The sequence below is a fragment of the Elephas maximus genome, chromosome 15 (genome assembly GCF_024166365.1).
Source record: "Elephas maximus indicus isolate mEleMax1 chromosome 15, mEleMax1 primary haplotype, whole genome shotgun sequence".
Classification (NCBI taxonomy): domain Eukaryota; kingdom Metazoa; phylum Chordata; class Mammalia; order Proboscidea; family Elephantidae; genus Elephas; species Elephas maximus.
This window is the reverse complement of record NC_064833.1, coordinates 60,253,276-60,264,612: the sequence shown is the minus strand read 5'-3', so window position 1 is coordinate 60,264,612 and position 11,337 is coordinate 60,253,276. Positions and strand designations below refer to the sequence as shown.

General features: G+C 43.9%; 1 protein-coding gene across 1 annotated transcript; it reads left to right on the top strand.

The window, feature by feature from the left end:
- Window positions 1–6,016: 6,016 nt before the first annotated feature.
- On the top strand, window positions 6,017–10,895 carry FABP5 (fatty acid binding protein 5). The gene is made up of 4 exons (XM_049853848.1): window positions 6,017–6,168; window positions 9,145–9,317; window positions 9,708–9,809; window positions 10,657–10,895. The coding sequence occupies exons 1-4, from the start codon at window positions 6,090–6,092 to the stop codon at window positions 10,708–10,710; spliced, it is 408 nt and encodes a 135-aa protein (XP_049709805.1). The 5' UTR covers window positions 6,017–6,089; the 3' UTR covers window positions 10,711–10,895.
- Window positions 10,896–11,337: the final 442 nt, after the last annotated feature.

Sequence of the window (11,337 nt, the reverse complement as noted above, 5' to 3'; positions counted from 1 at the left end):
CAAAGTATCCTATTGGTGAGTGAAAAAAGGTATCAGCCCTGCCTCTTTCTGGCTGCCTGAGGAGTCATAGAGTAGCTTAGATGTTGTTTTTGCAGCTCTCTGAGAATTATGGAGTAGTTCTTCCCACTGCCAAGTTAAGAGGGTCAGAGATAGCATCAAGAAAGGATCTTTGCTGAGGTTCAGGTAGGTATTAAGTGCTGGATGACTCTTCTGAAAAGCTAATTTAGGCAAAAGGAAGAGATGGGCTGAGCCATCAGGATAAATATCTCAGAAGCAAACAATCTCATGGTTTTGTAGATTTGATTTGAAGAATGATTAATTCTTGTGGCTAAATGAGAAAATATCAAATGGTATGAGCATTTGAGGGGGGGAATAGCAAATCATAATGTCATGGATTGAATTAGTGTCCCCAAAAAATATCTGTTGACTAGGTCATGATTTCCAGTATTGTATGATTGTCTACCACATTGTCATCTGATGTGATTTCCCTATGTGTTGTAAACCCTATCACTATGATGTAACGAGATGGATTGGTGGCAGTTATACTGATGAGCTCTACGAGCTAGGATAATGTCTTAAGCCAATTTCTTTTGAGATATAAAAGACAGAAGTGAGCAGAGAGACATGGGAATCTCATACCATCAAGAAAGCATCAACAGAGCAGAGCACGTCCTTTAGACCCTGGGTTTCTGTGCAGAGAAACTCCTCTTGAATTTGCACTTGTAGCCTCTAAACTGTGAAAGAATAAATTTCTTTTTGTTAATGCCATCCACCTGTGGTATTTCAGTTACAGCAGCACGAGATGACTAAGACACACAGAATGCCACATGGAAGGTAGAACTGAAAAATGAGAGAAGGTATCTGCAAGAAAAGAATTTGGTCTCTTCAGTGCAAAAATCTTATTTGGAGGTTTTGTTTGTTTTTGCTTTTGCAATTTTTAAGGGGCAAAGGTACCTTTATGGATGTGTCTGTGTGTTTTGAGCTGTACAAGGCCCAGACTTTCTATATAAGAAGGCTTAGGGGTGGCAGTTTGGTTGGAGGTGGGAATGGGGAAGTCCGAGTTTCTGGGAGATTTGTTTTGAAGTTGTGTTTGCCTGGTAAGCTTACCATTTTTACTAAGATCTTGTGTTTATTGAGGTGACTTTGCAGGCCTCCTCCTGCACTATTTCAAGCTGCCTCTTTGGTGTTGTGTTACTAAACCTGGAACACTTTGAACACTGCCTAAAGGAGGTGCAAAAATGTTAGCATAAACTACGGATTTTTTCAGTCCATTGCCATGAGCTATATAAAATGTAATTTCCAATAATACATAAGTCAGAACACTAGGTAAGATCTATGTAGGAAAGAGAAATTTAGTAATCTTACACTGAGAGTTTCCTTATCGAATGAGTCGTTCTATTCTCTGCTTTACTTTGAAACGAATCACCTTTTATTACTGAACTTATGCAACGTCTTTTTCTCTCTAGCTAGCCTTTTAGTCTAGTTACTTTAACAAGGCAATGCTTATGATGGATTATTTAGGCAATTAGAAAGTTTGAATGGTTGGCCATAGTCATGTTGTGTAAGAATCAAACGGCTTTAAGCAAAAGGATAAAGTTAATAAAATAACTACAGCTTTATAAATGCTTTCATTAGAAATAATCTTATTGCCAGCAAAAAACAAGACAAAAAAACTTCCAATGGTGGATGGTAGCTATATGCAATTCCTTGTTATCATGGATGTATTGAAGGATTTAGGACTTAATCTTCAGGGTGTGCCTTAGGCTGTGTGGCTCCCTGACCTTATTCTCATGTGGGAATGTTTTGCTACTACAGACAACTCACAAGACGCAGGTCTGTCCTCTGCTTACTTATTAGGATTTTTTTTCGGCAGTAATTCTAAATGGGATTTTCTTAATAAAGATTTAGTTAGAAGCTAGATACGTAAGGCATGTTTAGAGTAAGACAAGACAGAAAGAGGGTAAAAATAATTATAAAATTTAAGGAAGAGCCTAGGTTTAAATAAACATATTCTTTGCCCTCCTCACCTCCATTTGTCTTGTAAATCCTCCTACAATGCTTTCTGGAAAGCAAAGAGAAAAATGGCTGCTATAGACCAATTAGGGAAAAAATCCAAAAAGGTGAGTAAGGTAGTTTCCAGAACGAGGCTTACAATTTTCTGTCATGTCAATAAATTGTGAGAGGGACGTAATCAGAAAATACTTATACAGTGAAGCGAAAGTCACCTCGATGTGGCAAAGCCATGCACAGATTCTTGTATACTTTAGAGCCTTGCTACTCAAAGCATGGTCCCCAGACCAGCAGCACTGGCAGCACCTGGGAAATTGATAGAAATGCATGACCTTGGGCTCTAACCTGATCTACTGAATCAGCATTTGCAATTTAAGAAGATCCTAGGTGATTTGTTTGCACATTAAAACTGAGAAATCCCCTTTATAATAATGACATTGCTTCCCCCCACCTTTTTTTTTGTTGAATTTAGTCATGTACTTTGGCAAGACTCAATTGTTTGAACATGGATTGATTACTTTGTGTATTTCTGCAATGATTTCTTTAATGTGGTTCTCTCACTTTCTCTCTACCAGCTACATGCTTCTAGGCCACCAATGCTTTCTGTCCTGAGGAAATGATAGTATACTGTAATCGACTCTGTCATAGGCACATTTATCTGCCGAAACTATAACTGGGAAGTAAACTTACACAGACACTCCAAAGCTATGTGTGTGATTGTGAGATGTGAAGCTGAGAAGCCATCTATTAATGTTTATCAAATAAAACCTTACAGAAATATTACATTTTAGCCACTAGGTGGAAATAGAATAATCTGAGTACATCTTTCAGGGACATGCACTACTACTCCAGAGTACTTCATAGCTGAAAGGGACGTAAGAAATCACTTAGTCTAATTCTCATCTCCTTAATTTCATAGATTCAAGGCTCAGAAAGATTAAGTAAAATCGCATCTGGCTTACAAAAGATAGTCTTCTAGGACTACTGTGGAAGTTGTTGTTGTTAGGTGTTGTCAAGTCGGTTCTGACTCATGGAGATCCTATGTACAACAAAATGAAACACCGCCTGGTCCTGTGCTATCCTCACAGTCATTGTTACGCTTTGAGCCCATTGTTGCAGCCACTGTGGAAGAGTTGCTAGTATTTCTCGATTCTTCAGTCATTTTCATCCATCAGAATAATGTAAGTGCTATCATTTTTCAGCATGAAGACATATTGTGACACCTATATTGCCTCTGTGCCGTTACTAACAAGAATGGCCAGCACAGTAGCTAATATTTGCAAGGATAGGTTAGGATAAGACTCTTGTCCCTTGTTTGTAATGTAATTAATAGCAATCACTGATAATTCTCACTTTTTCCAAAGAAGAAATACTCAACAATCCCAGAAACTCATACAAGACTTCAATCAGATGTTTTTACATTTTGGGGGTTTTTACACCTCCCCCTGAGTTCATCTTAAGTCACCTAGAATAAGACCTTACTTAGCAGGTTACGGGAGTAATTAATGTCTTTTAGAGTTTGAAATCCATTATCATTATTCTGCAGAGGGGAAGGAAATCTGAATATTATGGCCTGGAAGGGCATTAGAAATCATCTACTCCCATCCTACTTCTTGTAAAGACGAGGCATCTGAGGACAGAGGAGATTAAGTGTGTGGCCCACAGCAGCAGAGTCATCACCACGCCCCACACTTTGCTGCAGTGAGGCAGTAACAGGTATTTTGGCCCATGTCTTGCTGTTTTGTTTCTTGGTGTGTTTTAGCCATAAAAGGATTATTTCCACTCATCACATCCTACAGCATGTTTAAAAGTAAAGTTTTAGGTACCTCCCCAGCTCGGGTTTAAAAACTATTTCTTAAGTACCTAAGTATCTAGTATACTGCCATTCTCCTTTTGATATTTCAGTAACATGGTAGACTAGGATAATGTAAAAATTAATATTCCAGTACTGGGGACCTGGCTTTATTCCCATCTTCCACACAGCACATGAAGAACCCAAGGCCTCACAGCAAGAGCTGCCTCTCCAGGACGCGGGGCTGGTGGGGTGCTTTGGGTATCTGGAAGCACTTGCATCCCTGATCAAGATCAGAGAAAAGGGCGCTCAGCTTCCCTCAGGACGTGAGCTTTTCCTGAGCAGCAGAGCCTCAGGTGTGGGATGCTCAGGCCCTGAATGGCACAACTCTATGACCTAAGTCATTCAGTATTAAAATGATACCACAAGGAAGACTGGGAAGACCCTAAAATTAGGGTCAGGAGTTGAAAGAAAGGGATGCGCTTCAGGGTAGGAAATGCCATGAGGCATGCTGGGGGATGGCAAACCAACCATAGTTTTCTCTAGTGTTAAAGATAAAACAGGAGCTAGTGTCTTGGTATGGTTTAGGGGGCTGTGACCTCAACACTCAGCTCTACTGAGTACAGTGAGAGAGAGGTAGGGAGGTGTAGTGGTTTTTCACAAGGTCTTGACTGAGAAGAACCTGGATGGAGATTCTGGATCTATATTGTGTGACCTTTCCCCACCTGATTTTCCTCTTGAAACACCGGAAACTATCAAAGTTTAGTGGCGATTGGAGCTCACAGGGAGTTCCTGGGTGGTGCAAACTGTTTAACCAAAAGGTTGGCAGTTTGAGTCCACCCAGAGTTGGCTTGGAAGAAAGGCCTGTGATCTACTTCTGAAAAATCAGCTATTGAAAACCCTGTGGTGCACAGTTCTACCCTGAGTTGGAGCAGACTCAACGGCAACTGGTAAGCTGAAAGAGCTAATGGATATGAAGTGCTCAGGGGACCCCATGCACAACGGGATGAGACTATTGTGATCCACAGGGTTTTCACTGGCTCGTTTTCCGAAGTGGATAGCCAGGCCTTTCTTCCTTAGTCTGGGAGCGCCACTGAAACCTGTTCAGCATCATAGCAACACACAAGCCTCCACTGAGGGAGGGGTGGTGGCTGTGCATGGGATGCACTGGCTGGGACTGGAATCCGGGTATCCCCCAAGGAAGGCAAGATTTCTACCCCTGAACCATTACTGCCCTCTAGCACATAGGAAACAAAACAAACAAAGTCCAAACCTGTTGCCATCAAGGGGAGCAGGCACTCAATGAATGGGCATTATCTCCACCAAAGTGCCCTCCTTTCTGGGTGCCAATATTCTGACCTCACTCAATCTCACCTCCACAGGGACCTGAGAGCACCAGGTCCCTGTGGAGGTGATACTTTGAAAAGTATCACGTTCTACACACAAGTACAGGGTATTATTATGATTAAACGATCTGGAGTTTAAATATTCCGGACTTGATATTGAGAGGATGGGAAGAGACTGTGAAGGGTTCACTCTCCGGAGAACATAAACAAATAAAACATTCTTGATTTTCCTATAGAGTTTTCCCTTAGAAACAGAACTTCCTGAGACATGGCACCCTACCCTGCACCTTCTGATAAAATCGCCTACTTCAAACTCACATTTACAACCACCATGAGGCCCTAATTGGGTCGGGAGCAGGTTCCGGGAGGCCTGAAAGCGGGGAGAACAGATTCTCAGGAGGGTGTGAGATGCGGGTTTGCCTGGTTTCTGGGTCCGCCAACAAAGGGCAGCGATTAGGGAGGCAAGGCAGCTTATCAATCAGTCGGTCAATTAATTCCTGCTGCCCTGCCCCGTCAGGGATAATAGATTCTTTGGCGGCTCAGCGGTAAAACGACCCGGCCCAAGAGGAAAAGGGAGAGGTGGGGTGCCTCTTGGGTGCCCCCTTTGGCTTCCTGGGTGTGCGGGGGCGCTGGAACGTGCAGGGGCTGGCGTCCGGGGACGCTTGGGGCGCGCCAGGCAAGTCCTCGCTTGCAGGTGGCGCCTCGGAGCCCTCGGTCCCCGGGCAGGTGGAGCCGGTCGGCACCTCCGGTCTCCCGGAGGCAGGCCCGGGGGCGCGCCAGGGGCGGGGCGCGGGCGGCGAGACGCGCCTCCCATTGGCCGCCCGGGGCCGCCCGGCGCGCGCTGCCTTCATAAAGCGGCCGTGGCGCCGGGCACCCGCACTCCACGCTCCCGGGCCGGACCCTCTCTGCCTACTCAGAACTGTCGCCTGTCCGCGCCCACCATGGCCACCGTTCAGCAGCTGGTAGGAAGATGGCGCCTGGTAGACAGCAAAGGTTTTGATGAATACATGAAGGAATTAGGTGAGGCACTCGGCCGGCAGCGCCGGCGACGTGGCGTGTGTGTGTCCATATGTCCGTCCGCCCGGTGAGCGTTCCGTGGCTGTGTGCCCCACCCTGCCACCACCACGCAGCGTCAGCCTGGCCGCTCGCTGCACCGAGCGCGAAAGCAGCCAGCAGAGTGCGGCGTGCGCGCCTTCCGCCTGCCGCAGGATCCCGGAGATACTCCGCTTCGGGGTCCCCCTAACCCTTTTTTCTCCTCCTCCTTTCGGCTCGTCATCCGCCGCGGCCTCCTGGCTCAGCATCGTGTCCTTTAGGGCGCTCACACCGCTCCCCCAAGCTTCACTTCTTTCCACCTTCTCCAGGCAGCCTCCTTAACTTTCCCTCTTTTTTCTTACCCCCGTCCTCAGTCACCATCCCCCGCCAGCATCCTGTCCCTCCCACCCGCCGAATCGTATCAGCACCCACTCCCCCATCCCGCCCTGCCCTCAGACTACCGCATCTTTTGTTCCTCGATGGCGCGCGGGCCCCCTCCCTATTCTCCACCGGGACGCGGTGCCAGGGCTCCCGGGAAGTCTGTGGTTTCCCGCAGAAGCCCTGTAGAGGATCTAAAGGAGGCTGCAGCTTCAGCTTTAATTCTGTTCTCTCCCCACCCCACCCCCCCGACCCCCCAAGTCCCCTGCCCTAATTCACCGAGTGAGCGAGGCCTTTTGGGTTGGCACAGCTCCGCGTGGAGAGCCGGCGCATCCTCGCCTCCTGGCCCCTGAGCTGCGCTGAGAGGTGTGGCACTGGCAGCGCTGATCCGTGGGTTCCGCCTGTCGCTGGCGCCGCAGAGGGCGGTGGCTGTGGGACGCGCAGTGAGGCCGCGTGTGCCTGGGAATGGGTGGTCTTCGCTGCCCTGGCCTCTGCATCTTGAGGATGAGGGGCAAGGAGGTAGTGTGCTTTGTTGGAAAACCTGGCAGCTCTTGCAACCTCTTTCATTTAATGAAAGGTTACTGTGTAAACTGTTTATACTGTTAACCGCATACAAGATGGGCTTGGTCCTGCCCAAAACACTTGTCTCCTTGAAGCCTTCCAGGGAGAATCTCTGTAGGAAGCTTCAAATTTGCCTTCTTAACTCAAAATAGTGCTTGATTTTCTATTACTGTCCTTTCCTAAGCCAATTACAATGAATGAATGCTGGCTGAGATACTGGGTAGATGGCAAACAAAAATGAAACTTTGTCACAGGCCACCAGAAAGTGGGGCGAAGTCTCATAGAGTAGATGCCATCTAGAAGTGGTCTTCCAGCCCTAGACTGCTGAGACTATGAGGGTGCTTCCAGAAGCTGCTATCCCACCCAGGTGTTAACATGAGTGCTCTCTGATGCAGGAGTCACTAGGAAGACCTGCTATTAGGAAACATAGAGCCTGATATACCATAGAAATACTCCTTCTCTAATCTTTATCCAACTAGAGTTGAGGCTGGTTCTGTGTTGAATCTTGAGTGTATTTATCGTGCTGTTGACAAAACAAGAAGGCAGTTTTTTCTTTTGTTTTTTCATTGTAAACATAGATCAAGATGACTGGGAAAAATTTTATCACATTTTATATCTAAGAAATAAAACATTTGTATCTGGGCATGAGTGTGAGGTCCAAGTAGAGAACCTTTGAAAGTAGAGACCATTGAAAGTAAATGTGTGGGATGACTTGTTTCTAAGATTCTGGGGTCATGAAGGTTGTAAAATCTCAATTTGAGATGGTGGCACAGTGGTTAAGAGCTCAGGCTACTAACCAAAAAGGTCAGCAGTTCGAATCCACCACCACTCCTTGGAAACCCTATGGGGCAGTTCTACTCTGTCCTATAGGGGCGCTATGAGTTGGAATTCACTCCCCGGCAGCGGGTTTTGTTTTTTGGTCAGGGAAGAACAGAGCCCATTTGCCCAAAGTGAGAGTAAGTAATCACTCAGCTGACAACACCAGGTACCAAACCTCAGCTGGCAAAAAGAGAGGGCTCTAAGGGAAAGTTTAAAATCTGGCTGAGTGATTGTCTTCAAGCCAGTTATCAGCTCAGGTTGTAGTCTTCTCATCTATGAAATAGGGAGTTGGCCTAGCGCCAAGGTTTCTTCTAAGTGCTAATACTGAAAGAAATTATACAAGATATAAAATAAATTATTAATTTAGTAATTAAGTTATACAGCTATGAAATGTTTTCTGTTTTTGATGGTAAGGTTGTTTTCATTTCTTACCACCAGGATTGTGTTAACTCCTGAAATATTGTGCTATTTGAATAACTCAGAATTGATTTCTGTTTTGTATGCCTCACTAACCAAGTATTTATCAATGGCCTTTTATGTGCCAGGTTATGAGTTGTAGCATACAATGGTTGGCAGAATCTAATGTATGGAAAAACACGGAGCAAGCCTCTGAGTTTGTGGTTTTGAATGCCTTATCGCCACCTTCCATCAGCTGCTTTGAGTAAATAAATTTTAGACGTCTATATTTATTCTCTAACTTATCACAGCTTGGAGACCCAGAGCTGAGAGTTGGAGCCAGAGCGCCTGCACTGTTTGCTTCCTAGTTGCATCACTTCCTAGCTGAATAACCTTGGGCAGGTGGCTTTAACCTCACATATCCATCAGTTTAGTGGAGACAGTGATATCCACCTTACAGGGTTGTTGCTAGGATTACATGAATTTATACATGTAAAGTGCTGGCACGTGGTGAGCCTGGTTACATGTTTCCAGTAGTTAACCGTTAAAGTGAGTAACTGAAAATAACCCCTTGCCATCAAGTGGATTTTAACTCATAGTGACCCTATAGGACAGAGTAGAACTGCCCATAGGGTTTCCAAGGATTCAAACTGCCAACCTTTTGGTTAGCAGCCAAGCTCTTAACTGTTGCTCCACTAGGACTCCAGGTGAAAATATGCCAAGCATAATAATTACAGTTGGTGGCTGCTTTAATTATATAAACTGTAACTTTGGTCTTCCTGTTATTTAACACGTTATAACATTCTACAGGAGTGGGAATGGCTTTGCGAAAAATGGGCGCGATGGCCAAGCCAGATTGTATCATCACTTGTGATGGCAAAAACCTCACTATAAAAACTGAGAGCACTTTGAAAACAACACAGTTTTGTTGTAACCTTGGAGAAAAGTTTGAAGAAACTACAGCTGATGGCAGAAAAACTCAGGTCAGTCATAACTTATTTTATAAAATCATAGAAGCTTCTAGAATGATACGCTATGATAATAAAACTCTTACTGTTTACAGGTAAGAACTTAGTGAAAAAGTCTCAAATTATTTTATGATTTGCATTTTGACAAATGGGCAAAAGTACCAGCTTCATAACTTAGTTTATTTTGTAGAAATAGCTTAAGAACAGGAGAGAAGAAAAAATGAGCATCTTTTGTGTGTTTCTGGATTGAAACGCATGAACTATATGAAGAAGATCAGTATGGGTCAATAAAGTAGACCCAGAAAGTAGAAGGTGAAAAAATGTCGATTAAGGAAGTTATAATTCAAGGAAACTCTTTGGGCAGTGTACTCTGGAAGAATTAAAAGGTGTACTTTATTTTTGCAGACTGTCTGCAACTTTACAGACGGTGTTTTGGTTCAACACCAGGAGTGGGATGGGAAGGAAAGCACAATAACAAGAAAACTGGAAGACGGGAAATTAGTGGTGGTAAGTACCAAACTTCCTGTGCCTTATTGGGCTACTTCTTTGCCTACATAGTTCACGTCACTGTTCTATATCACTGATCATAAACAGGAGAACTAGGTTTGGGAAGAAAACATGCAAAATAATAACTTAAATACTAGAACATTAATTATTAAAATCACTTGTGGGGACAGGGAAGTGACATGATGGGACAGGGAATGTACCTGGAGCTAAGTTTAGTCTTTGCTGTTACTTTATACTATAATCTTGGGCAAGCCACGAAACTCCCCTGTTGGGCATGCATTTTCTGTCTCTTTAAAATAGGTAATAATATTTGCCAAGGACCAAATGGATAATTTGATATTGTACTCAGTACTTTATAGGGGCAGTGATGGCTCAGTGGTAGAATTCTCACCTTCCATGCGGAAGACCGGGGTTCAACTCCTGGTCAGTGCACCTCACTGCAGTTGCCACCCTTCAGTCAGTGGAGGCTTGTGTGTTGCTATGATGCTGACTCGGTTTTCAGCAAATCTTCCAGACTAAGATGGATTAGGAAGAAAGGCTTGGCAATCTGTTTCTGAAAATCCGTCAGTGAAAACCCCATGGGTCACGATAGTCATGTGGGTGGCGCAGGACTGGGCAGCATTTTGTTCCATTGTGCGTGGGGTCACCATTAGTCAGGGACCATCTTGACAGAATACTAGCACCAATACAACAGGTTCTAGCTTCTCTCAAACTCAGAGTCCTAAAACAAATTTTTTGCATATACGAAGGAGATTACAAGGTTTTAAAGATTCTGACCCTAACATTTTACTACCACAGTTGCTGTGGTGTGCAAGGCTAACCTAACTATTAGTATTTTTTCTTCTAGGTGTGTACTATCAACGATGTCACCTGTACTCGGATATATGAAAAAGTAGAATAAAAATTCTATCATCACTTTGGACAGGAATTAGCTGTGAGAATGAACAAGCTCAGTTCAATGAGCAAATCTCCATACTGCTGCTTTTTTTTTTCTTTACTGTGTTTAGTTATTCCTATCACAAACATTTTACATACTGTTTTGAAGTGTTGGTTTAATTAGGATCATCCCTTTGGTTAGTAAATAAACGTGTTTATGCTAATACTAGTGTTGTGTTTATTCTTTAACTTTATAGGAATTAGTGATGAGTTTAATAATAAGGAGTTGAGTAAAGCTCTGGGATAGTCTAGAACAGGCTATGTTGACATATTCTGGTAATTTGCGTGTGAAGTTACTTCCAAGGCAGATAAGGTACCAATGATTAAAGCTTGTTGACACTATTTGAACTTTGCATCGACTCGAGAATCTTAAATTTCTGGCAGAGACTGTTCAAATTAGAGGGTAACAGTGTAAACTGTTTATAATTTAAATAATTAACAAAAGCTGGATCACCATCATTGACGAAATCATGTTTTAATGCTGCCCTTATGACTATCATTCAGGAATTCTGCAACCAAAAATTCATTTAATGATGTTATTGAGGACCTACCATGTGCCAGGCACTGTTCTAGAGGTTGAGGTGTATTTGAT